General features: G+C 46.6%; 1 protein-coding gene across 2 annotated transcripts in view; it reads left to right on the forward strand.

Moving 5' to 3' along the window:
* Window positions 1–677: 677 nt before the first annotated feature.
* The window catches only part of sh2d3ca (SH2 domain containing 3Ca), a 46,665-nt gene continuing 19,871 nt past the window's right edge, over window positions 678–27,471 (forward strand). Inside the window, exons 1-4 of one of the 2 annotated variants that reach the window (XM_070850849.1) lie at window positions 678–794; window positions 1,991–2,284; window positions 2,380–2,815; window positions 5,261–5,300. In XM_070850849.1, the coding sequence (XP_070706950.1) occupies window positions 776–794; window positions 1,991–2,284; window positions 2,380–2,815; window positions 5,261–5,300 (789 nt within the window). In that variant the 5' untranslated portion in view covers window positions 678–775. Of the gene's footprint in view, window positions 795–1,990; window positions 2,285–2,379; window positions 2,816–5,260; window positions 5,301–27,471 lie in introns of those variants that run through there. The other variant, XM_070850850.1, reaches the window with a different exon arrangement.

Raw genomic sequence — 27,471 nt, forward strand, 5'->3', positions numbered from 1 at the left:
GTTAGTATCCCAGAAATGAAGATGTGATGCTGGGTGCCCTACAGGAGTCCAAACTACTACGTGAATACTTGCTCTTAAATTGTTCTTAAAAGTTAGATGCACCTTAGAATGATCTTAATGTTGCACAAGTGTGCAGCAGCATCACGAGGGACGAAGAATCTCCCCCCAATCAAACATTAACTACAGAAACGAACTGCAGGAAGATTAAAGGACTCAAAGCGTGAGGTGAATAATCAGGGATATCAAAGGTTGTAGTTTTTATTACATGCCTATGAGTTTATAACCGGCTCTTTATACCCAGTGTGGGAGGAGGAAGTCACACACTGGTAGCCACAATGCAAATTGAAAATGAATTATGGTTTTGACATCAGAGTCTTCCTCAGGGCTGCTGTGATCTAACACAAGTCACCAAACTGTTTCATGCTTGTGTTTCACAGCCCTCCCGGTTCCCATCATCACCACTCTGCACACATACGTTTCTTATGTGCACATGTGTTATCTCACCCTCTTAAGCCTTGTCATCTCATCTTTTCATTTCCTCTCACCATTGGTCGTCGCAGCTCTCAGCACAGGAAGTGTCCCGCTCTGCCCTGCCCCTGTCGCCGCTGCCTCCCTCACACTCACAAGCTGTGAGCAGCGTCTCACCCGCAGAGAGGAACTGTGGTTCGAGGTGTCTTCTTCTCAACAACAAGCTGCCTCTGCTTTCCTGCTTCTCCCAGATGAACCACTTGCCATCCACCTGCAGCTGGTATTATCGTCACCCTGCAGCCACAACATGAGCCTACGGAAACTGAGTGAGTACTGTGTGTGTGTGTGTGTGTGTGTGTGTGTGTGTGTGTGTGTAGAACAGCTGCAGTTTGTTCATGAGTGTTTGCATGTGTTCATCCAGGGTGTGAGTAGTTATGTTAACCATGGCCGACATCATTTTGGTGACACTGAGGAAGATGGTGTGCAGAAACAGCAATAGTTTGTTTTTAAAGACCTGCTGTGTTCTGAGCTGAGTGACGGGACCCAGTGGTTAGTTTATTTATAGAGAAGGGGAACATTCAATAGAACAATACATGATAGATAAAGTAGTAGGCAGTGATATAAACAAGAAGAGATATTAACAATATGTACAAGAGTGCACACAGGGAATATAAAAGGGACTGCACATTAAAATGAGCTTATTCTGAATAAAAATATGTGTTTGTACATTACAGTGACAGGATGTATTCACTATATAACAACAATAAATGCAACAAAAGGATTAAGAAACATCAGGTGTTTGTGTTGAAGCCTGATGGCAGAGGACTGGCTTGACTCTCTCATGTCACTTGTTGCTGAGCCCCAGAAGTTTGTTGCTCTAACGGAGGAGGCTGATCTTCCAACCTCAGAGATCTGAACTATATGACTCTAAATCTAGGACACACTGTGTGTTTTATATCAGCAGGTGCAACAGACATGCATACTCACTAGCACCAACACAAACACACACACACACCCTCACACCTCTGCAGCATGTTTCACTCATAGCTCCACATGTACGGCCTCCACAGCTCGTGTGCAGGGCGATACGATATGAACATCGACTCTGCAGGAGGGCAGAACAACAGGGACATGACTTTTTAAAGCTGCACTGGTGGATTTTTTGCCACCTGAAGATACAACATCTGACATGAACGTAGCTTTTACAAATGGTTTGGTAAACCAACATCTCTTTTTACAGCTCTAGCAGCATCAGTATTCATCAGGAGTCTTGTTTCTGTCCAACTGATGAATATAAGTCTGATATTCACTCTACTCTACTACTTTTGAGCTAAAAGACACTTTTGCTCTCTTCTGTCCGCCTTTACAACCCAGATGTCCTTCATCACACCTTTAGTTTCCTTCCTGACCAAATCACTTGAGTCTGTCCACTAACAAAGGACTAGAGTTACATCTCACCACCATTGGCGGAGTGTCGCTGCCATCTCACCAGCATTTCTCCTTCTTTTCTTCTCCTCTCCAGGTTTCAAGTGGTTTAGCAGCCTCACCAACCTTTCTTTCCGCCGCTCTGCTGACAAATCCGACTCCGAGTCCTCTCCGTCCAGGTCCGGAGCCGTGGGGGGGTCTGTGCCTGGAGATGACACCCTCTGTGGTACGGTCACCACGGCGACCCTGGCTGCAGTTGCTGAGACGACGGTGGACGACATGGAGGCCATTCGTCCTCGCACCGCCAGCTACGTCCGCTCCAGTGAGAGCTATACGCACATGGGCACGCTGCCACGGCTGCTGATGAAGAGGAGAGACAAGAGCGCTGCAGGTAAAGCAGCACCAGCTATTAGAACTATGACCTTTGTTTGCTCTTCTTCCTCTGCCCCCCCATCATATTTATTTTTGATGCCCCCTCTCCTCAAGGAGGCTCCACCAGCAGTAAGAAGAGTAAAGACAAGAGCGGCATAAGCAGAAGTCAAAGCCAGCGGCCTGCAAAGGACCAAGAGCGCAGGCTCCTGAAGGTCACAGCCTCCTTATCCTTCAAGCAGAGGGGGGGTGCACCTGACTCTGGGCTCAGCTCTGGTCCACAGACCCAGTCTGACCCCACAGAAGGAACCGTCTCAGACGCCTTCTGTGGATCGAGGGCCGTCTGTGAGGATGTGTCTCCATCTGGTGGCTCGAGCGCTCCACTCCAACCAGAGACCCTCGAGCAGAGCTCCTCGCCTGCTGCGAGCCGGGGCAGAGACCAGAGCCACGAGGAGGAGGATGGGCTGGAGTCCGAGCCGAAGCAGGAGGCGGAGAGCAGAGAGCTGACGGCAGGAGCGCTCAGAGGAAACCAGGACTCTGACAGCATTTACAGGTGATTTTATTTCTTCAAAGTGTTTTTCTTCTGTTACTTTCTTCTCCCCTCATGTAAGGTGTAAAGGTTGGTGCCTGGGGAGGAGGGAGAGGGTCAGGCCTGGAGGAGTTTGAGCCTCCTGTGTCACAGTCAGAGCTGTATTTCAGCACTATTTCACAGTTTTAAGGTATTAAGGCATCTTTTTAATGGACTTTCTCCATTTTATGATTCTTTGATGTTTACAATGTAAAAGTTTACATTTAAAAACCTAAAGTTCCTGTGACTTGTCAGCAGTTCCACTAAGTCGTGGTTTCTCTCTTTATTTTTCAATATTTTACAAAAGAGGGAAGTGAAACATCAAAAATGACAAATATTTTCCTTTTCCTGCCCCCCCTCAGATTTATCTAGTGAGAGTTTAAAGCACCAAACTGTAGTAAAGTAGCCTGTTTTAAACTACGTGTACGTCTAATACTGACATTTCTGATCATATGTGATCACATATGATCATATGTGATCGTCATGCAGAAACAGAAACCCCTTCTTTGATACTTCAGGTAAACTTTACTGACGTAGAGCTCTGAATTATTTTCACTGAGCGTCTTTACTTGTGTGCAGGATCCTTAAGTTCCTCCACCTTTGCTCAGTCTGCATCCCTTCAGACAGCCTGTGTTCTTATAGCACACAGTGAATAAACGCTGGGGGGCAGTTTGGCCCCCACAGCCTGACACCAGGTGAGTCCGGCTGCGCTCTGTGCGGCCGCTGGGGGGCGCACACACCTGCAGGGGCGGAGGAGCTGCTCTCACTTCAGTTTGTGCAGACTTTGCTGCGGGGGGGGGAGATAACAGGACTCATCAGGTCTCCGTTCAGGCAGCAGGTAAAATCGATTCCTCTCACTGATCAGCTGGAAGCTTGAGGTGACGTGGCTCAACGGGGAGCAGCTGTTTGTGACGTTTCACATAATTTATGACGACTTTTATTCACAAAGTCTGAGGGGAAATAATATGGAGTAACTCCTTAGAGCTACTTCCTCCTCCTCCTCCTCCTCCTCCTCCTCTCAGACTACATGTTCTCCTTTCTTTCCCATGACATGCCAAAGTCTCGGTGCCTCCAGGACTCCATGAATGACAGCACAGAGCTTGGATCGTGTTTCAGTGGGATGTGCTCAGGCTGCAGCATCAGCCCATTAGTTCAGCTCAGGGACCGTGGGAACCCCTGCTGTACTCAGTCCTGCCTGTCTGTCTGCCTGTCTGCTGGTCTGGGGGGGGGGTTGGCTATTTTGGTTCTGATTCACCATTTCAGTTGGATTTAAAAAAAACCATTTGCTGGCTTCAGCGTCTCAGATGTGTCCATTTGATGTTTCTCTCAGTCATGTGACTCTGCTGGTGTCTCTCTTCAGTCCTGCTCTTTATTGTCAGGTTCAATGAGACTCGTGCTTCAGGCAGCTTGGCCTGACTTCCAAGCTTTTATTTGTTGGAATTTGAATTATTTAGAAATGAAATAAAAATTGTCTCACTGCGGGAATCAAAGTGCAAGGATTGTTTTTGCATCTGAAATATTCATTATTGTTCTCATTTATCCAAATCTGACTTCCAGAGCAGAAGCACAAGGCGTGTCGATGAGGGTTTGACCATAACTGATCGGCCTGACGTCGACCTCAGCTCCTCTGTCGTGTCTTCACGTCTGATGTTTTCATGTATGATTGGTGTATTTTTTAATTCTCCACCTCAGTCACAGTCCTTCCTCGATAAACGCTGATGATATCAGTGCGTATGGTGATGGCACATGTTTTACACTGGTACAACCATTCTCCACCACATGCAGCTTGGGAAGGGAATGCAGAGCTCCTCTGCCGTGGGACCTATTAACATTCCCGAGCCCGCTGCCACGATGGGGCCCTTTGATCCTTCCTCTCTGTGGTCATGTGGTACACGCCTTTGCTCTGGGCCCTGGGAGACCCATCATGCAATTGGGAGCTGTGCTGATTGATCTTAAAACTTGTCGGGAGTGTAATTGCCCCTTTAGCTGGCGCTCGCTCAGTATCTCAAAGCTGCAGAGCAGGGCCCACAGTGCGGCTCCAGAGGCTGCGGCGCAGGGGGGTTTTTGACACTTGATCCGGAACCATCAGGAGTGTAAAAGTGTGAGTTATGGTGCCCCAGAGATTTGAGAGGCCAGCTCCATATTGTGCAACCTTAGATGCTCAGTGGGGCTTCTTATCTGGCCATTTTCCAAGAAGCTGGGCTGCATCGATGTTTTCCTCAGTGGAGGGGCCGCTGCAGAAGCGGGTCATGGGAATACAGGCGTGTTTTTTGTCTGCGGTTACACGCAGTGCACCTGTTACAAGACCAGATCAAACATGAAAAGTGCAAGCAAACACAGAGGGTTACGGCCCCCTCCCTGCTCTTACATCGCCCAACAGTTTGCCTCTTTCATCTCTGTTTTTCCTCTTTTCTCCTTTTCCTTCTGCAGCCACATGGAGCCAGCAGAGAGCCAGGCGGAGTACGTCCAGGTAAGTCTGCTCCGTCCAGGTGTGCGTCTACATCCTGTCCTCCTCTGTCTGTGTCTACGTCCTGAATATGATTGTTCAGATTAATGTGCTCTTGGGGGGCCTCCTGCTCGCCCGCCCCCATGTTTCAGATGTTTTCTTGCTCCAACACACCTGATTTAAATGAATTGATGGTTTCAGACTTCTGTAGAGCTCAACGGTGAGCTGATCATCTGAATCAGGTGTGTTGGAGCAGGAGCCCCCCCCAGGACCAGCACTGAGAAACACTGCTCTTGTGTATGTGTGTGTTGGCCTGCATGATTATGGCTGACTGTTACTGCTTCTTTCTGACAGACACGGTTATTTTCTACACGTCCAAAAGCTGGAAGTTAATCAGATCCAACAATGTCGTCCTTTCAGAAACATAAAAATGATGAAACAGTATTTCACTTTTATTCGGGGAGATTTTAAAACCAGCATTTTTGTTTCTTCTGCTTAAGCAAAATGTCAGTGCGCCCAGAGTGCTGGAGCGTGATTAAACCTCTGCAGCACCATTAGGCTGTTTGAAGATAATGGTAGCAACAGGAACTGATCGCAATCAGACAAAAACGGCAACTTTGCAGCTTGAATCCGTCTTTTTCACACACATGCACACAGATGTAGTGGCTGAGGTGCCAGCAGACAGGAGTTGTAGCGTTTCCTCCTCTCTGCCATATTATTGAATTAGATTTTTTTATTGTGAGCGCTCAGATGTAATTGTGGCTGATTATTAGCCCCCCAAGTCTTCAACAGTTATGCTCATTTCAGCAGGCTCACTCTGCATTTAGCCTAATTCAGTCTGCCATTTAGCTAATTGAATTTGGAGCGAGGCAGTGCTAATGTCAGCACCGTGCAGCCGGCACGCAGTGTGTGCTGCAGCCAGTAGGGGGGGGCCACACACCGGAGCCGTGAGCCCCCGAGAGAGAGCGTGTGGAGCTGTTTGGTGACCTTGGAGAGAGATAACAGCCATTCATGCCTCCTTTATACCACAAACACACATTAGTACAGATATTGTTCTTTAAACTGAGAGCAAAAGTGGGAAGTGAGAGAAGCTCACAGAGGAAGGAGGAGAAAGAGGGAAGGAGAGACTGAAGTGAACAGTTGAGCTCCTGGGATGAGTCTTTTTATTGATTTTACATCAGCGGCGCAGTGGTAAAAGCCTTCTCCTATGACCCTGACCTGTGCGCCTTTTGTAAAACAAATACATCCAACTTCCTCCGACCACAACAAATTGACTGCAGTTAAATCCCACCCCCCCGCCTCCCTGATAGGATTTAATATTGGAGGCAGAACGACAGCATGTAAACAGAACACGTCTGAAACATCTTCAGTCGGCTTTGAGGCCCCGTTGATTATTTTTTGAGTGAATAAATTTAGATTGCACTCACAGACACAATCAGAGTGCTAACAGTCGGAAAATCAGCATTTTAGCTTCATTTTCTCAGATTTGAGACGATCTGCTGGTGTTTCTGTCGTGTCTACAAACAGAAGTGATGGAAATGGCATCAGCAACCATTTACATACATTTAATTGAGCTCTTTAGCGTTGTGGTGAGCCACCCAGATCCTGACACGTCCCGTCATCAGTTTGCATAGTAGATAAAAGGGGGGGGGCTGACTAACACTTGAGGCCACTGGGACGCCCCTGTAGCTGCTCCTTAATACCATTAACGCTGCTCTCATGCTGACACGACATGTCGGCTAACTTCTTATAAGCTTTGAAGTTTTCTTCAATATTAAATAAGCCTGACGTGTGTGTGACGGAGTGCTTTTAGCTTTCTGTAATATTTCACATGTAATACTGGATGAACACATGACAGCCACATCATTCACACTTTGAATGCAGAGGGAGAAGCAGGATCTCTGTTCTGTCGTAAACTCAGCTCAGCTACTATAACCAAGCTGTTTTATCACCCAAATTTGTTCCCCCTTTCATTTTCTTGCTGTCACACGCCACAACAGCCCCCCTCCCACATCGCCAACCACCGCCCTCCCACCCCCTGAAAGCTGCCAGCAATCCCTCCGTCTCCCTCCACTCCTCTGAAACATTTATGACAGCTGATGTTTAAATCAGGAGTTGTCCTCAGTGTTCCCTGTTATAACCCCAGTTTGTGCACACTTATTTACTCACACACACACACACACACACACACACACACACACAGCATCATCACACAAATTGACAATGAGCCAGTGTGAGACAATGAGAAAGACAAACCCATCTGATCTGAACACGCTCAGAGGAAAGTAAGAAAAGCTCCAAAGTGTTCAGGGGAAGTTATTCATCTTTTAGGCTTCATCATGAAATATCCATCATGGTTAATTTTTCATGCGGACGCACGGCCGGTCAATCAACGTCTGCTGGTTTTGCTCTTGTGACTTTACGTGAAAGATGTAAATAGCAGCTTTAAAGTGGTGTGAGCTTGTGTTCAGACAGTGTGCACAACGTGGTGCAGCCCTGCAGCCCTGCAGCCCTGCAGCCCTGCAGCCCTGCAGCCCTGCTCCGTCTCCTGTGCTCTTTGTAGGTTTGCTGCCATTTTGATGGGAGGGGCAGGGGGGGTCGGTTTGTAGGAGGTTTATTAACATGTGTCTGGCACTAGACCCACACACAAGAGTATTAAAATGTGTGTGTGTGTGTGTGTGTGTGTGAAAGGGCTCAGCTGTGTGTCTTTGCTTTACTGCATGTTTGATTATGTGAATGGTTTGAATTTCCAAAATCTGTGTGTCTGTGTGATTAAATTAAGGCAGTGCCCTGTGGGTGCATGCATGCTTGTGTGTGTGAGACTATTACAGTAGATTGAATTAATGTGGCGCCTCAGTAAATAAGAGGGGGTGTAAACTGTCAGGGCTGGCACTCGGTAACACACCCCTGGAAAGTCTTCAGTTACTGTTCCTCCACCGTGCGCACACACACACACACACACACACACACATGCACAGAACACACACACACACACACACACACACAGAACACACACACACACAGAACACACACCGTGTTCACTGAATCCACATCTTGGATTTTTGCATAAATCAGTTTATTTAGGTCACGAAAAAGCGGCTGAGATATGCACAACATATTTTTATGGCACATCGTCATCTGTAGGATTTGACTTTGGTTTGACTCTCAGGACGAAATAACAGAGACGCCTTAAAATGCAATAAACTACAATTGCCCGCAGTAAATAGCAGTTTGAGTTCTGCACTGATTGGCTGTAGATGAGCTGCACACACACTATTTCAGTGTTTGCAGCTGATTCACCAGTAATTTTAAGCTAATAATGACAAAGCTAGCAGGCAATGTTTGCCCTCTTAGTTTAGCGTGCAAGAAAACCTCACAGCGGCCCAGAGGAGAAGACAAAACACTGTAACTCTGCTGCACTAGAGGAAGACTCAGAGGGTTCATCCTCTGGGCATCATGGTTATCTGCCTCTCATTTACCACATCTATCTAAATGATGAAATGTTCTTGGGAACCAAACAGGTGGACCGACCCACCATCGTTCCTAGAGCGGCTAGAAATGCTGACAATCGTCAAGCACACTTTGTAAATTGGTTTTCAAATTAGAATGACTCATTGTTTAGCTGCCTTTGTAACGATGATTTACTGGACGGTGGTCGCTGCCAAAGTCATACACCACTGAAGAAATATGTAATGATAATAAAAAAGAGAAAAATCCAAATACCAAATGAGAAATACAGGAAAACTACAGCAGCTCAGAGTTGAATCAACACACAGAGTCTCCGAAAAGAGCTCTGATGTCATCCTCTCAGGTGTTTCTGCTATTTTGTCCACCCTCTTCAAGGTCACCCTGCTCAGGCCTTTAAGAAGTGCACGAGGTAGAGAATAATGACACATTGATCTCTCTAAGACAGCTTTACACACTGCTTTGCTCGCGCTAAGGATGTGTCTAGTTGCTACAGCAACACATTTGTGAAAGGTTAAGTCATTTTAATACGATTAAAGAAGGACAGCTGATTTTTAATCGTGCGATTTCACACCTAAATGAATATTTTTCAGCACGTCTGTGCGGACAGTCACAGCGTTTTCAGCGGGCCTCTTTCTGTCGCTGCTTCATTACTGCAGACTGATGTTTCAAAGCCCGTTTGAAACCCATATCTGCTGGTTCGATATGGATTAACCGCTCGGTGAATAGGGTCCAGCCTGTGAAAACACAAGATGATAATCAGGCACACACACACAGATCATTAGCTGTACCCTCCTAACCCCCAGGGGCGCCTTTGTTTTTAGACGCACACGTGTGCACACATAAAGACGTGTGTGCACATATAATCTAGATCTGTCCTCTGTGTCTCTTTTCATCTCACACACACACACACACACACACACACACACACACACACACTCTCAGTGTCTACATTCCCTCTTTCTATCTTAGTGTGTGTCTCTCTCTCTCACACACTCCTTTCATTAGTGCACTGCTTGCAGGCACATGCAGGGATTCTCCATTGTGCTCCCTATCAGCCTGCGGGATGGGGCTCACTAATTAATATTTAACTGAAGACCGCCTCCAAGCAGGGGAGGAGATGTAGAGATAGAGGACTGGAAGGAGGGGAAGGTGGAGGGAGGACCCTGGAGGAGGAGGAGGAGGAGGAGGAGGAGGAAAGGACGGAGGAGTGAAGGGAGGGAAAGACAGGGATCAGAGAGAGGAGGAGGCTGGAAGCAGGAGGTTAGGCTAGTGATGAGAGGTCGGGATAAGGAGGAGGGAGAGATGAGGGGAGGGGCACGGTGATAAGAAGGGTTGGTGGGAGGATGGATTGAACAGGCCACTGAGAGACAGAGACAGAGAGAGAGAGAGCTGAGGGATACAGGAATGCTGAAAAGAGAAAGCGTGGGCTCAGTTAATGGATAACAATCAGAGGGACAGAAAAAGAGGCAGGTAAAGTGTGAAGAAGATGGAAGAACGAGTGCCTGAGTTCACAGAGACGCTTGAATGAATGCCGAGAATAAAAGGAAGATAGATTTAAAAAATATCAAGGGAAGTAACAGTGGAAATAAAGTAAGGAAGAGACGAGGGAAGAAAAGGAACAAGAGAGAGGGTTCAGGGTAATGAAGTGTACGAGACACTAAAGGAAAATGAGACTCTTTAGTCGTCCCTCAGGACGGGACGGCGGTGCTGCCGTCTTTCTTTCAACCTGTGCCTGTGGAGAGTTCAGTCCATTACATGAAAGCATCAGAAGTGATGAGGAGCAGTGAAGGTTGGGGCTTGATGATGTGTCCTCCTCTATATTAGGATAAAACGTCCCATTCATCTCCGTAATGAAGGTTTTAATGCATTAGTGCATGATCTTCACTTCCTTCCTCACATCAGGATGAGTTACAGTGTGACCACATGAGGATCTGTGGACTGAGCTCGGTCGGTTGTTTGGTCGGTCGGTTGGTTGGTTGGTTGGTTGGTTGGTTGCACCACTGGATGATTGTCATCGGTTGTTTTAGCTCCTGAATTCTCAGTTAAATCATGTTGGATTCCCTCAAATGAACATTGTGATTTGACTATTTGTAGGTCTGAGTCTTGATATTGATATTGTTGATATAATTGTCAGCCTTCTTCTCAGTTGAAGGAGAAAAGTTAGTAAGTAGTTGATGCACCATGCTGTCTGCCCTGGAGTATTATATCATGGTGCAGAGCACACTATGTTTTCCTCTGTATCAGATCATTTCAGAGAACATAGTGTGCCTCAGATGGAGAGAATCTGTTGCTTTGCTTTAATGTCACAGCTCCCCACGGCAGCTTTTGATATCCGTTTGACATAACTTAATTCATGTGAGGATGCAGAGCGACACGTGGAAACAAGAACCAGAGCTTTCTGATTGTTTTTGCTTCGCAGCGATGAGAGGATGTGCTCCTCTCAGCAGGATCTTTTCATTGGTGCAAATCAAACTGCTTGTTCAAAGGGATCAGGAGGTGTAAGACAATAAGTATATGTTTTAAAACACATCATTTTGTGGGCTGGCTTTTAGCTAATGCACATTACGCTGCAGTGCATTTCCATTATAAACTGTCTGAGGGGGCATTTTTTGGCCCTAGCATTGCCAATGTAAATGCTAAGCTGCTAGCTATAGCAGGCCGTACATGTTTTAAACTCTGCATCCATCATATGGTCACATGTGTTTTTCCCACTGCATGCATTTTGGGGTGTGTGTGTGTGTGTGTGTGTGTGTGTGTGTGTGTGTGTGTGTGTGTGACGCAGCAGCCAGATGTAACATGCTGTATGTTGGGATTGTTTTGGCATGGTATTACACCGAGGATTGAGGGAAGGAAAGGACAGGGCCCCTCTTATGAGATTATTTGTGTTCCCACTGTGTAATCTGTCTAATCCAGCGCTGGATGGTTTGAGATTACATTAAGAGGAGATGCTGCAGTTAATGAGTCCATCCTGTGTCTTGTAGCTCCTTATCTACCAGCCTTTTCTCTCTGCCTGTGACCCACTAGCATGCATTCAAGAGGCAGATTAGCAGAGCGATTACTGGCATCATCTGATGCTGTGTTTGTGTGTGTGAGCGGCACTGAGATGACCTCAGAGACAAAGTAAGAAGGTGCATGCAGTGTTTCTGCAGCCAGATATGTTGCACATCTCTCTCTCTCCTCCTCTGGCTGCGTCTCTTACCTCATGCGTCCCTGCAGTGGTGCAGACCCAACGAAGTGCAGTGTCAGAATTTTGGATGCTGTCAAGGCTCTCGCAGTGTTGCCATGGCGAAGCGTCCTCAATGATGTCACTCACACAGGCCTCTAGAGACAGAGCCCCACCCCTCCTGACTTCTCCCTGCCGGTATGTGTGCCCATGTGTGCGTGTGTGTGTGTGTGTGTGTGTGTGTGTGTGTGCGAAATGGTGTGGTGAAAATCACACTGTGTTATCCTTGAAACACCTGCCTGTGTGTTTCAGCCTGTAATGAGCTGTCTAGCTGCAGTCTGTATGGCTTTTTAGAGACACATCATTATGTTCTGCTACACACACACACACACACACACACACACACACACACACACAGACACATACACACACACACACACACACACACACACAGAGGACAACATTTCCATCAACATTATTTCACCACAGGAACCAAAAAGCTCCGTAGCTCCTGCTAATTCTAGTGATGTACTGTGACATGTGTATTGATGTGTAGGTGGAATAAAAGGTGCACATTTGCATTCAAGTGTGTGTGTGTGTGTGTGTGTGTGTGTGTTTGGTGGAGGGGTGTGTGTGTGTGTGTGTGGGTTCCTTTCGTGGCAAAAGAGAGGTTAAATTCCTCTGGGGGGCTGCACTCTTCCCCCTTTCTCTCCTTCTATCCGCATCTTCTTCGTTCATCAGCTCATCTTTTAATTATCTTCATCTCTCTCCCTCCTCCCATCTTTCTCACTTTCTCCTTGTTTTACTGGCTCCATCACCACCCTCCCCCTCCCCCTCCACCCCACACCCCGTGTCAGCATTGTCTCAGCACTGAAGCGGGGGTCGTCGGGAGGGTGGGTGGGGTCTTTGCCTGCAATTCGACAGCACTTCTCTCTGCTTGTGTCTGCTAGCATTCAACCCCCCCCTCTCCCACCTCCCTCCCTCCCTCCCTCCCTCCCTCCCTCCCTCCATCCATCCCTCCCTCCCACCCACCCTCTCTCCCACTGGTCCGCCCTCCCCCCACCCACACTCCTTTCATCAGCAAGCAATGAGGTAATCCCTAGCAGCCGCGTGAAGTGCAGCAAGTGCAGTGAGAGGCAGAGAAGCGAGAGCAGGAGCGACAGAAGCCGGTGCAGGGCAGCAGCAGCAGAGATGTCAGGAGCTGGAATATCACTAGCTGTTATCAGGACCAGCTGTTAGCGGCTCGCTTCTAGCTCGTAGCTGATGTGGTTACCAGCAGCTGCTTGCAGGCTGTAGCTGTGGTGTTAGCTGCTTAGCTTGTAGCCTGGTTTTGTAGTGGTGGGACTATGTTGAAGGGCTGTTAGCCAGGCAGAGAGGCAGGCAGGCAGGCAGGCAGGCAGGCAGGCAGGCAGGCAGGGGTGGGACAGGCTTAGCCCAGGGGCTGGGGTTTAGATCGGACACCCTGGGCGGGGTAGAGAGAGAGAGAGAAGAGAAGAGAAGAGGAGAGGAGAGGAGAGGAGACGGGGTAGAGAAGAAGAAGGAGAGGTGAAGTAGAGGAAAAGGAGAAAGGAGCGAGGGGAAAGGTTTGAGCAAAGGTAGCAGAGGAAGGTGTGTGCCCACCATGACGGAGAGGTGTAGTCTGTGGAGTGCCCTGTCGGCTGCAGCCTGCTGCTTCTACCGGGGATCCTTCATGCAGGTGCAGGTGAGTGAGCAGCCAAGTGTGTGTGTGTGTGTGTGTGTGTGTGTGTGTGTGTGTGTGTGTGTGTGTGTGTGTGTGTTTGCTGTGTGTGTGTGTTGTGTTACAGAAACACAGCCTGAGCTTGCTGCTGTGTAACAAAGTGCTTCCAGTACATGATATGTCATCATCAGCCATATGTGTGATCTGATTTCATATAGAGTCCAACTTTCCCTACATTTGGCGCATTTGTTAATGCACGTGTGTGTGTGTGTGTGTGTGTGTGTGTGTGTGTGTGTGTGTGTGTGTGTGTGTGTGTGTTGGTAGTTTAGTGCTTGTGTGTGTTGGTGGGAGGTGTGCTCACTGTTGGCTCCTCTGCTGTCCCGGCAGCCGCTAGTGTCAGCCTGCCTGCCTGCGAGCTGGCAGACGGATGATATCATAGATGCTGTACTGTACTCCAGTGTCAGATGGACGTGTGAAATCACGGCGTGGAGGAAGATAGAGGGAAGCGGTGAGGGAGGAGAGGGGTTTGGGGAGTTTTGTATGAAAAAGAGAAAGGCAATAAGTGTGTGTTTGTGCATGAGAGGGACAGAAAGTGTGTGACGGGTACAGTATCGGTTTTACTTTGGTCTAATTCTGGCTTCGTGCTTGAAACCTGATATCTGACCTTATTCCTGGGACAGCATGACACATACAGTATGTTTTGTGTGTGTGTGTGTGTGTGTGTGTGTGTGTTTTCAAATTATCAACTTGACCAACAAAGTCAGGATTGTTTGAGGGGGTGTCGGAGGTCTTTTTTGTGGCAGGGTTCAGCTCGTAGAGTTTTGGCTTCAGAGTGGGAGCTGCAAGGGTTTCACATGACAGCAGCAATAAAAGAAGAGAAGACATAAAGACATGCAGCACATTGGTTCACAGATGAGATAACAGGAAACAGAAGAGCATGAAGAACCAAAAGATGTGACTGTTATGATACTGTGCTGGACAAGCCTTCCCTTCTCTTCTCTTCTCTTCTCTTCTCTTCTCTTCTCTCTGCCACGTTGTTTGTCGCCGGCTGTGTTGTTATAATTATGGCTTTCCTTTAACCAGGGATCTGCAGAGTTGTGTTTGTGTGTGTGGCTGAAGTGGCAGTAATCCTGCTGTTAGCCGTTCGGCGTGTCCTACCCTGTCCGTGTGTGACGGCTAGCTGAGACAGTTTTCATGCTGGATTACTTTGGTTGTCTTGTTTCTCTAAAAGCGAATGTGACGTGGAGAGAGAGGGACTTGGCTCTGTGCTTTCTAGGTTTTGGAGGCATCTGTTTTTGTTTGGACTGAAGTGTTTCAAAGCGCAGAGTAATGAAGTTATTTTAATTGAATCTGTCATGGGGTTCCTGTGTAGTGGTGGCTGTGGTAAGGGTGTGAGTGTGTGTGTGTGTGTGTGTGTGTGTGTGTGTGTGGGAGTGGGGGGTAAATTAATTAGCAGTCGCTCAATGGTTAGAGTTAAGTGGGAGCCTGTCTATTGTAAAAAGAAATAATGACTTAATTCTCTGCAACTTGGATTTGTTTACAGTGTGATTTTGTCTGTAGACTAATATTGATTCCCAGATCCATTCTAATTAAACACAGCCTGTCATGCACAACTCTGAGCGTGACGTAACCCAAACAGAGTCTGCTACCCACAGAAGTGATGCTCAAATCATTACTTGTCGAGCGCATGTTGATGCAGCCGTTCGTTAAGATCTAGCACTTTTCTCTGCCGGGCTGGTGTGTGAAGCCGTGAACACTCAGGAGACCCGGAGAGGTTGATCCTGCTCCTCTTATCAGCTGAACACCTCCACATGGTGACAGTAAAAGTCACCGCTGTCGTCTCATCTCAGCTGATACAGTCTGATGAGAATTAATTGGTAGTTTTTAATCATGTTTCTACAGAAGGACGAACAGAAGCGAGCTGTGTTGTTTCAGGTTGTCTGCTCAGCATTAATCCTTAATGAGTCGTCATCTATGTGTGGAAGATACCGATAAACCCAGGGTGGAGCGTCTGGTGTGCCACTAAAGGACTTTTCCCACAAAAACAAAAATAGACAAGTTATTAGTAGTCATGAGTTATGACGGCACATTTCTCTCCTGTTTGTGCACCTCTGATGATTCCTTGGTGGTCAGAACCCACAGCAGGAAAAACACTGTTTAACTCTAAATAAACACAGGAATAGAGTTTGAAAGTTTTAAATCCACAAACAGTTTCCTGGATGAATTCATGACACCGTGTCGCTGCACATGTGACACGCAGAGATGATGATGATGATGATGATGATGATGATGTCGATACAGCGACTGCGGTGTGAGACTTCCTCTCATCAGCTGTATCAGGAGAGAGAGAGATTACACTTGATCCCCTGGTCTAGACTGCAGTATGCAAGCTATGGACACACACACACATACACACACACACACACACACACACACACACACACACGCAGCTTAACCATTGTGTCTGCATTATACCCACAGCTTCCAGTGCATCTCTGTAACTGGGACAATGTAAATGCCCCCCAACCCCCCATGAGCCCCCAGAAACACACACACAAATACATAAACAGATGCATGGGCAGACACACACACAGAAGTATGTCAACCTCTGCACTTGAATTGATTTTGAAGTTAATTTTTCCTCCGAGCCCCCCCCCCCTCCCTGAGCAGCATGTGGCAGCCTGCAGCCGGCCCCTCTGTCCTCCGACTGTAGATGTGGACGGTAGCTGTCAGCCCAAACACCGTTAGCCCCTAATGACTACTTTGATTTGATCACATACTCAGATTAGTTTCACAGTGAATCAGAACAGATTTTCACCTTGGTCTCATGTCCTCGTGCACCCAAACGTTGTTGTTGTGCTTCTGGCTGCACGACCGTCCTGATCACCTTAGTTTACAGTAAATGAAGGACTCGGTTTTTTTTTAGAACACGAGGAGACAAATGGGGAATAAATGCAAATGAGCTTCTAATTATGCACCAGATGTCCATCCAAGTGAAATCCAGGGGCCTGGTGTTGTGAAGTATACGGCTGAAATCAGATTTCTACTTGGGCTTTTGTATCGCAGAGTGCTTGATACAGAGATGTGATGTATACAAGTCAGACCATCTCAGACCTGCAGTTATTACACACAGCAGGAGATAAGCAAACACATCATACATATTAAATTGGCCGGCTTTATTGCACTGACGTCCCCTCTGTCTCTGCTCCCAAGAGCAGGTCACAGTTTAATAACAGAAATTGAACTGAAATGTTGTTTTTCCTGTCGCACCCGTAGCTTATTAGTTTTACAGTAACAGAAAGCTGACACCGCCGGATCTGCTTTCAGGGATGTCCGATGTTCTTAGAGTTTCTTCCGCGTTGTGATGAACTGATGGGAAGAGCTTGGATGGTTTTGGTCCTCTCAGTCAGTCACAGCAGGTTAACCAGCAATCAGCTTGTCAGTCAGACCCCCGGGGGGCCCAGTGGTTTTGTATTAGCTTTACCCATCACCCCACTCTCAGTCTAGTCTGTGCTAAGCTCACTGTAGAAGATATGGCCCCGCTAATGCCTTTATGTGTGTGTGTGTGTGTCTGTCCGAGCCGGAGAGGGAGCCCAAGCCAATTGGTATGTTTTAGTATTGAAATATTCACCATGTAATCCCCTCTTCTCCACTCCTCCTATCGCTCTCTCCCTCTCGCCCTCCTCCCAAAAGCTTTTCACCACAAATCCTCTTTTGGCGTGCCTGCCTGTCACACCCTCGGGCTCATAGTGTGAAGGGCAGCTGTGCATTTGTGTGTGTGTGTGTGTGAGAGAGAGGGAGAGAGGGAGGGAGGGAGGGAGGGAGGGAGAGAGAATCTGTGCTTAAATTGCCTTGTTGTTGAGTCCATATCCTCATTAGATGTCTGTGATGTTTTTGGCAGTAATGAGGGACAATCCTGTGTGTGTGTGTGTGCGTGCGTGTGTGTGTGTGTGTGTGTGTGTGTGTGTGTGTGTGTCGTTCACGTTTCTCTGCTCTCGGCTCGTCTTTTGCTTGTACTGTCTGCATCAAACCAATCAAATTAAAAAGTCATCAGAAGTTACGTCATCAGAAGCTGCTGGTGTACAGCGCACATGTTAAACTGTTATAGTCTGGGTGTTGGCCTTTAGTGATTAGTTCTTCAGATTAACTACTTTATACAAGTTGGTTCGACGCTTGGAACCAAATTCTTTAATTACAGAAACTCTTAAAGTGACATTAAAATGAGTCCTAATACCTAAACAACCAATATGTGTTTGTCATATGAGCCTTTTCTGATCGTCTGTGTCCTCAAACAGTCTGCTGGTCTGTGAGGTGGCCGTTTGGTTACTTGTGAGAAACATTTCTGCTGTTTGTGGGGATGTGACCCACAGTTACCGCAGTCAGAATCAGAGGCTTTTTACACCCGACCGCCCGCTTCAGCCTTAATAACATCCTGCTGCTGCCTTTTCTTTGAAGGAGAGCTGTCAATATCCACATGAGTACAAGAGGTGTCTTGTCGGTAAAAGGAAAACGGTTTCAGCCAAAGACACTAAAGTCGAGAAATTAAACGGTTAGATTTGGTGGAAAAGTCTCTGCTCTTTGAAGGAGACCGCAAAGAATCTGAGCAGCAGCGAGGATTGTAATAACACCGCCTTAATAGACAGTCCCATGAGGATTCAGTCTGCGTTGAATCAACGATACCAATGAATATACGACAGGAGGAGGAGGAGGAGGAGGTTCAGGTGGAGGCAGAAAACTGATTTGGCAGTATGGTATGGGCAGAGTAATGGTGAGAAATGTCCTGGTTAATAACCTGACTGTGATTGGAAATTACCAGTCAGCTGAGCAGCTGCTTGTGCAGCACAAATGAAACAGCTGATCCCAATCAGCTAATACGAGCACATACTTCAGTGCTCCGCCTGAACCCGCCTGACGTGTTTCATCAGATGACAAGTGCTGCTGATTTCCAGCGACGACAGTCATTCGTGGAGCATCTCCGTCCGTCCTGGACATCCTCCATCTCACGTGTTAGAGGAATGTGGTTCGCCGTTGGTCGGAAACATCTAGAAAAAGCTTCGCCTCCTTTGATCATGTGTGTGAGACGCTGAAGGCCCAGACTGCAATAAACAGCCGACTTCTGGAGACAAACGTCCACATTTAGATGAAACATCTCACATGACAGCAGCAGTAACTATCCTCTACCTGCACCGACCGTGCTGTGACCGGTTCAGCAGCTGCCTGACAGTAAAAGCCGAGCAGAGTGCTTATGTTTAATGTGAAGCGGCTACAGGAAGCAGTGAGTCGGCTTTAACGGCACACTAAAGAGTCCACCGCTGTCTCCCTCCTCACCGGGGCTTTGTCCTCCTGATGCTTTGTGCTCAGGCTCTCTTTTAATCTCCATCTTGACCTCGGGGGTCGGAGAAGACACTGAGAGTTAGCTGGTCCTTCAGATGCAGGTCACTATTAGGCAGCTTAAAGGTAGAAAGAGTGCTTTGGTTCCTACAGGGAGAGAAATGTGGATTAACAGATGGGTTGACATCTGGTTCATGGAATTAAATAATGTTAACTTGTTTACAGGGTTGTTTGTAGCTCAGCTCTAAATGAGATCAGTTGTTAAACCAAAGAACAATCAGGTGACGGCATTAGTGAAAGTTAGAAATACTGTAATCTAAATAAACGTCATGGTCAGGCCGTCTGGTGGAAACGTGTCTTCAGGCACCTTGTGCTTCAGCAAGCTGCAGCGCATAGCGTGCTCACCTTTCAAACAAGTTAAAATGCAAAAACCAAATGGTCTCCTCGTATCATGACTTTTAGCTGCAGGCCAGGATTACAGAGGTTTCCAGCTCAGCGCTTCGTGTAATCATCTGCTCTCTCTCTCTCTCTGCGTGATAGAGGAAAGCTTTAAAACAGAATAACATAAGAACATAAACCTGTGGTCTTTAAACAGGAGCTGGTGGAGGAGAGAGATTATTCTGAAGAATACCTGCCTGCAGGTTACAGATGAAAATGCTCTTCAACTCAGTGTTATCATCATCTTCTTCTCTCTCAACATCTTAGGACTTAAAGTAATTGCTTTGGTGAATATTTGTGCCTCTGCAACACTGCAGTCACAGTCTGCTTCTGCTTCATCCTCCGTTGTTCTGCTGACTCAGTCTGATTTTTTTATTATCTAATTTGGCAGATTTGTTTGAATCTGTGTGTCGTGAGAGTCAGGTAGAAGGTGCCAAATGATATCAGCCATCGCCTGACAGGGCTGATTGTTCCTGGACTTGAGTGGACGTGTGAACGCCGAAAAGTGAGCGGCTCCTTTAAACGGAGAGAAACGATCTATTGATGACCACAAATTGTGAGAGAGCTGTTGATAACGCGAAGGTGTAATTTCACATTGAGCGTGGGTTTATTGCCTCGCCCATTAACATGGTTTATATATTGCTTCCACTTTGCTCACCATCGATCGAGATTAAGAATAATACTCCCCTTTCCTCCTTTTTTTTGTTTCATCTCGCTCTCTCACGTCTCCTCTTCCTGCTTCATTCACAAATTCTAATATGGAGTTTTAAGATGAATGAAGTCAAGTGTGTGTTGGTTTTACAAGCAAAGCTTCAGAACTGACACTGAACTGTGTGTGTGTGTGTGTGTGTGTGTGTGTGTGTGTGTGTGTGTGTGTGTGTGTGTGTGTGTGTGTGTGTGTGTGTGTGTGTGTGTGTGTGTGTGTGTGTGTGTGTGTGTGTGTGTGTGTGTGTGTGTGTGTGTGTGTCAGTCCTCTGAAGTCTCTCCACTAGTCCCTCACTGCAGAAATCACACATGCCTGTGGATCCACACATCTCACGTATGCAGGGAGCGACACAGCTGAGCAGGACTGTGGCATAGTGAGGGGATTTGGGGCAGGAGGCTGCCAATTGTTTGCCCCCCTCATCTTTGACCTTACCTGACCTCGGAGAACGTGGAGGCTATTAGATCCCAGCCGGCTGCAGCTTTAAAGGCTCAGTTCTCCCAAATGAAACACATAGCCGCCCCGGCACGGGGAGCGGTGCTCTCAGGCTGTGAATGCCCATCGTCTGATCCAAAAAGTAGGTCTTCTGGTTTGAAACGATACATAATGGATGCAATCTGGAGGTGCGGCACCTTCTCAGACACCGAGATGGCCCTGATGTTACCGAGAGTGATCGTCTAGCTCGGGATAAAGAACATTATTTGTTCTAGTCACACAAAGTCTTGTTGGCCAAATGATTCAGAGGAAGTTGTAATTAAAAAAAACAAATGTAGTTTTGTACATTTTCAAAGTATTTGGACAACAGTAGAGAACAGTTTAGTGCTTAGAGCATCAGTTTGATCATGCCAACAGTGTCCGTTTGGCCGAGGAGATGGTCGTTTCTTTAGGTTGTGTTTTTCCAGCGCTGCATGCCAGCGTTGCTCTCTGTTCTAATTTCTAATAAATCCCACTGGGTGACGTGTGTTTGAGTTACAGAAGAGCCCAGACCTCTGTGGACTTTTTAATGCATGATTTTCCTTTAAGAAAAGACCTGGGGCTGTTCGGGTGTCTCTGGGTGATTTGCAGGGAGCAGCTGAGAATGGCAATGAACACACACACACACACACACACACACACACACACATACACACTCTCTCTTATACATGTACACACAGACAGACAGACAGACAGACATACTCATGTATGTGCTGTCCATGCTTACAGTCTGCAGACTGGAGCTGTAACACGTGTTTTTGTGTTGTTTTAATTAATCTGACAGTAGTTTAATTGTCATTTTCTGTCGGTTCAGTGTTTCACTAATTCTTTCAGCACCACTACGGATGCACAAGTTAAACACAAGTGCTTGCTCACTGAGATGGAGAAGACTTTGCAGATAGAGTGCCATTTTGCTGAAGGTACTGATAACATTTTTTAGTTATTAAAGGAGCAGATTGGGGTGTTAATGTGAACCAGATACAGACACTGATTAGAGATTAAACAGATTTAATTGACTGGAATTTGATAGCTTTGTTGGATGTGATTCAATTCAAATTAGATTACACTTCTGCTAATAAGATAGAATTCATGCAGCGTGGGCACTCAGATCGTGTGCTGGAACACATATAAGTCATGCATACACATAATCCCTGGCTTTTGGTAAAAGAGAGACTGTTTCGATGGAACAGGAGATATCTGTGCGTAATAAGTCAGTGTGTCCAGATGTGGGAGAGTAATGGACACAGCACAGGCAGAGAACATCCGCCAGCAAGGCAATTATTCTCTGTATCAGGACATCTCAAATTGCATTATCTTGGTTGGTGCTCTTGCTCTCAGTACGTGGTATCTGAATTTGTATCCATCTATAGCGTGAGTGTTGGATTTCTCATGTAAAGTCACAACTACGGTGCGTCTGAGTGCCACTGAGGGTTGGTTTGCATCTCGTATTCACACGTGAAGTCTTGGAAGAAGTCCCAGCAGCTACACAGGCAACTATGAAGCCACGGGTGACATCATACTCTAAAAAAAGGGGTGTTTGGGTGAGGCGTGGGAGGTGTGGGTGGTAAGAGGGGGAGGGGAGTGTGAAGCATGTAAGGAGGAGAGGGAGAAGGAGAGGGAGGAGAGTGAATGTGCAGCACTTTGTAACAGGCTATCACAGGCTAATTTCCCATGAGCATCTCTTAGAGGAACGTGTCTAGTGTCTCTCCTGGGAGTGTTTACGCTCACACCTTCACACACACACACACACACACACACACACACACTTCCAGACTCTGAAAGCGAGTCCTTTTCTGTTTCCTATTTTATTCTGTTGCTTGAAAGCAGTTGCAAGGGCAAAGCTGTTTTCAAAAGGTGTGAGCGTGCACGCATCAGTGAAGACTGTGCATGTGTGTGTGTGCGTGTACAAAGTCCCAGCTAGCAGTAAAAGCTCCGTCTGCATCACCATGACAACAGCCCGGTAACAACAGGGACACAACACCCATCTCAACCTTCCCAACCCCCATCAGCTGAGTGTGTGTGTGTGTGTGTGTGTATGCTTGATTACTTGCATATTTGATAGTGTGCATTTGAGCGAAATTCCAATGTGTGTGTGTGTGTGTGACAGAGAAAACGTCCATTAGGGAGCATCCCAGCAGGTACAGTCTGTGTCTCCGAGTGATGGACACGGCCCTAATGGCTCTGCCTGTATGCCTCAGTGGGGAGTGGTCACATGCACACACACACACACACACACACACACACACACACTCACACTCACACGCACTCACTCCATTGCTGCCTCCGTATGAATGGAAGTGATACCTCAGCGGCGCTCTCCTACTGTCTGCCTCAGCCAGCCAATTGTTCAGCTCACTGCTCAGCCTCCAGGAAGAGATGACATCATTGCTGGCCAATGGCAGCGCAGCTCTAGGGCGTGCTTCTTTCTGACGGTCTGCATGATCCGGGGTGATGAGGACGGTTGTGTGTGTGTGTGAGCGTGCTGGTAATAGGGAGATAAAACTGATTGATATGCATCCGTGTCCTACCTAAGGGATCAAACCTCCTCGTTTCCATCTCATCATATTCAGCCCCCACTCCCCGGCTCTGTTTCCTCACATCTTTCTCCTGCTATAACTTTTTGGCTTTTCCTCTTCCTTCTTTTCCATCTCTCTTTTCACTGTTTATTGTTTCCTCCTCTCCCCTCTCTTCCTCTCTGCCCTCTACACTTGCATCTTCACCTGCATCATCATCATCATCATCATCATCATCGTTGTCTCTTCCCGTGTGTGTGCTGTGTTTATGCGTCCAAGGCCAGTCAATAGGTCATTGTTTGTACTGTGACTTGGCAAAATTTATGTGCGTGCGTACTGACACAGCAGGGAATAGGGTGTCACAGTGACCGAGCTACAGATAAACTTGTTCACGCTTCCCTCCTGTGACCTTCCATGGAAAATGAGCCTTTTCATCATGGACTCACAGACGTGCCGTTGTTTGTATCTGTGTCTGTTTGTTCCTGAAGAATAATCACCTTCCTGTTGTGGTTCAGTCAGACTAATACCAAGATAAGAAAGAAATACTGTATATGAGAAAAGTTTTTTTATTTGCATTTGAAGGGCATCAAAGTGTCTTTATGTAGAATTTATGGAAATGTGTGTGTTGGCTGGCTAAGCTGAGTGGATGCGGCACATTTTGGACTCACTGCGTCACAACCTTCGACTCTAAGAGAAGGAGTCATGTCCCGGCTTACAGTGGATGCAGAGAGATGTCAGGGTAATGACTCCTGATTTGATCCCATTTGATTTTTGTTAAAAGCTTACAGTTGAGCCTAATCCCTGAACACTTCCAATTAATTAAATTTGTGTATAATAATTAAAACATTAAACAACAAAAGCTGCAGTCGTGCTTGTCTGGAAGTGTCAATGTTTGTATTTACATCCTGTTTCTTGGCTGTGTTCAGCCAGCAGAGCTGATTAATCCTCTGCTGTCAGTCAGTGATTAATTAATTAGATGCTGTGTCACCATATGTGTGTGTGTGTGTGTGTATCCATGGTAACGAGGCTGCAGCTAAAGTGAAACAGTTAAATTGTGATAGAAGTAGCATCACAAACAGGATGTGACCCTCTGCACTCTCCGTTACTTAGAAGACATATATCCTGCTCCCAAAATCACTCACAGATACAGATACGAACCCCCCCCCCCCAACCAACCCCCCCCCTCTCATTTTGCCTCTCTGTCCTTCAGCTGCTTCTTCCTCCCTTTTAGTCCCCTTCCTGTTTAACTGCTGGAGAAATGCATTATGGGTTTGTGGGTTTCCCTTTGCACCTGTCACTGTCAAGATAGATGGTGCTAGTATGGATGGTAATGGTACTGTGTGTGTGTGTGTGTGTGTGTGTGTGTGTGTGTGTGTGTCTCAGTGTGTGCATCTGATTGGTTGCTCTATATGTTAAAACTGGTACACGCCTGTCCTATATATCCCATATATGTGTGTGTGTGTGTGTCTGATGCTGAGTATTGATGCGTCCTTAGACCTTCCATCCATCAGTGTGACGACCTTTTACCCAAAAAAACAGCAAATTAGCCATTAATGGTTGAGGATGGATGGAGGGTGACAGCCCCCGGGGGTAACTCTGTGGGTGGGAGGGTGTGTGTGCTGCGACCAAGCTTGGCAGAGGTGTTTGTTATTGAGAGCAGACGCTGCTTTAAAATACCATACTTAACATATTTGTCATGAGGTCTTTTAAAAAAAAAAACAACAACCTTTCCAGTTTGCTCCTCCAATCACAGGCTCCCCTCTTAGCTTCCAGTGAAGGGTGAGGTTTGTGTTTCCAGCCGAGCCCTGAGCATCTATCAGCTGTCCCAGCTGGTCCTGCTAGTCATCCACACCACAGAGGATGTTCTTCACTGTGAGGGAAACGCTGCTGAAATCAGAGGAGGCCGCTTTAAAGATGGTGTCTTATTGTCTGAATAGAGCGTTAGCAAAGGCAGCATGTGCTCCCATTCATAGGTTCTTTAAGATTACTAATGAAAATATACACGTGAGAGCAAAGTAACACATTCTCTGCAGTGTGAAATATATCCAGTTGGAACATTTTACCGCTATAGCAGCTTTAATCATAGAAATATTTGGGTTTAAAGCCTTAAATTCTGTGTACTCCTCCATCCTCTCTGTTTCGCTGTACATGCTCCTGCTGTTGTTTTACATCAGCACACACACACACACACACACACACCTACACACTCATGCAGGCTGAGTGGATCGGTGAGGGAAAGTGCACAGAGAGGGGAATGATATGATGTATGGTCGAGAGATGGCAGGTGAGAGCAGGGAGTGAGAGATGAACCGGCAGCGGAGAGACAAGAAGCAACTGAGTGATGGATTTAGAAGAGGAGGGATGAAGGAGGAATTTGGAGCGGAGAAATAAAGGAAAGGAGGAGGAGAAAAGTAACGGAGTGAGCTGGCGGGATAATAAAGTGCACATTAAGAGAGAAATAGTAAGAGATGAGCTTTGATGCTGGTTAGAAAGAGCAAATGAGACCTCACTTATTTATCTCTGTATCAGCTCTGCCTGGTAAACACACTCACATGTGAGGAGGACGACACGCTAAGGAAACACAGTGCCTCAGCCCTCTGTGAGGGGAGACGGACGGGTGAGTCCAGCTGTGCCGCTCGGGGATGATAAACATCTAGAGAGGAAGTTGTTGTTCCTGAATCAGCGTCTGTGTAGTCCAGAATAAGATATAGATCCATCCTACGTCATTGTTTTAAGTGTGTAACAGGCAGGCTGCTCTGTTGAAGGGCTTCATGACAAACCGTCACACTTCATACTCTGATACAGACACACTGTGCAGTCAGCATTAATGTGACCGTCTGGCTGTGTCACAGTAATATAGAGCAAATAAATGAACGAATGGCACATTTCAAAGGTACCGTGTTGAGTTTTTGACCACTACTAGTGCTGCAGAGTAATGTTCTCAGTGTCTCAGGCACAGGAGCATCAAACCATCCTGCTAATGGTTTCCACTTGTCAGTAAATCACCATAAAAGGTGAAGAAGAAGTCTGCGAGTAAGCAAACATGGATATTAACAATATAAGTTTAAACTCTTCCTAATATCTGCTCTGTGGATGTTTCATGAGGCAGAAAATGCTCTGAATGTGTTTGTTAGGGCTGAAGGACGCACACAGTGACAGTAAAACCTCAGCAGGGCACCTCTAACTCATATATTGTGTAAAGGTTTGATCTTGAAAATTAAAGTTCATTCTTTCCTCTTCAGGACATAATGCAGCAGCGACGATGGTGAATTAGCCATTAGCTATTATGTCACAGATTATAGCAGATTGATGCTGCAGTGAACGAAACCTGAAGCTGGAAACATGACCACTAACTGTCTAAAATCCTCTCAGCCACGTTGGCAGAAACCCAGGTCACCACACACACACACACACACACACACTGTAATGTGTGTACATTTAAAGCATGAGTCACTGGAGGAACATAACGACGTGCTGCTGAGGTATTTGTTTACTCTGCTGAGGCTCCATGACTGTGTTTTCAGCTATTGTTGTGTTTGTGCTATCAGATTTGAGTTAAGTTGGATTGAGCTCAGAAAATTCTTGGCAGTAAAGTTGATCTCAAGGGTTTCGGGGAATTTTAGCTTCATTCACTGTTTTGTCCAGTCAGTGCACTTTTCATTAATGAAAGCTGAATCCTGTTCTGTCAAATCTCCTGGACTTTAGTCGGGGCTGAGCGGCTCGACCGGTAACAGCACTGATAACTGAAATATGGAAGATCACACACACACACACACACACAATCACACACACAATGGGGTACCATGATAACTGCTCCCAACCAGCCATGTTTTCCTCCTCAGTGCACCCCACTGCACATGACAGAGCAAAGCACACATGGGGCACGTTAATGTCTCTCACACACACACACACACACACACACATACATTTTCCTCAGGGAAACACCAGCTGGGGCATGCAGAGTATGTAGTTACCATGGCAACAGCATCCATAGGTGTGGCATTGCTGAGTCGACAGTAAGGGAGTGGGGCGCTCGTGTGTGTGTGTGTGTGTGTGTGTGTGTGTGTGTGTCTTTATTGTGTGGTAACGTTACATGTGGCCTCTCGAGTTTATTCTTGGTAATGGTTTTATTTTATCTGTCCCCATCACATTTCTGCTTTCTGCTTCCTCACATCTCGCTTCCACATTCACATTTCTGTGGCTTAGCTGTGAAAATGATATGTGCATGCAAAAGACAAAGATAGAAGAGAAGTTTTGTTTCTGTGGTTTTCTTGTTTCTAAATACTGTGTGCAGCCTGCAGCACTTCTGTAAAACTGGCCCTGCGTTTGTTTTTGTATTTTCTTCTATTTCCAGTAAAAACCACGTGAAGATAAACTGATGATAACTGACGTTTTCTTTGAAGTTCTCAAAGCTCAGAATATGTTCG

Source organism: Pempheris klunzingeri, chromosome 19 (genome assembly GCF_042242105.1).
Source record: "Pempheris klunzingeri isolate RE-2024b chromosome 19, fPemKlu1.hap1, whole genome shotgun sequence".
Lineage (NCBI taxonomy): Eukaryota > Metazoa > Chordata > Actinopteri > Acropomatiformes > Pempheridae > Pempheris > Pempheris klunzingeri.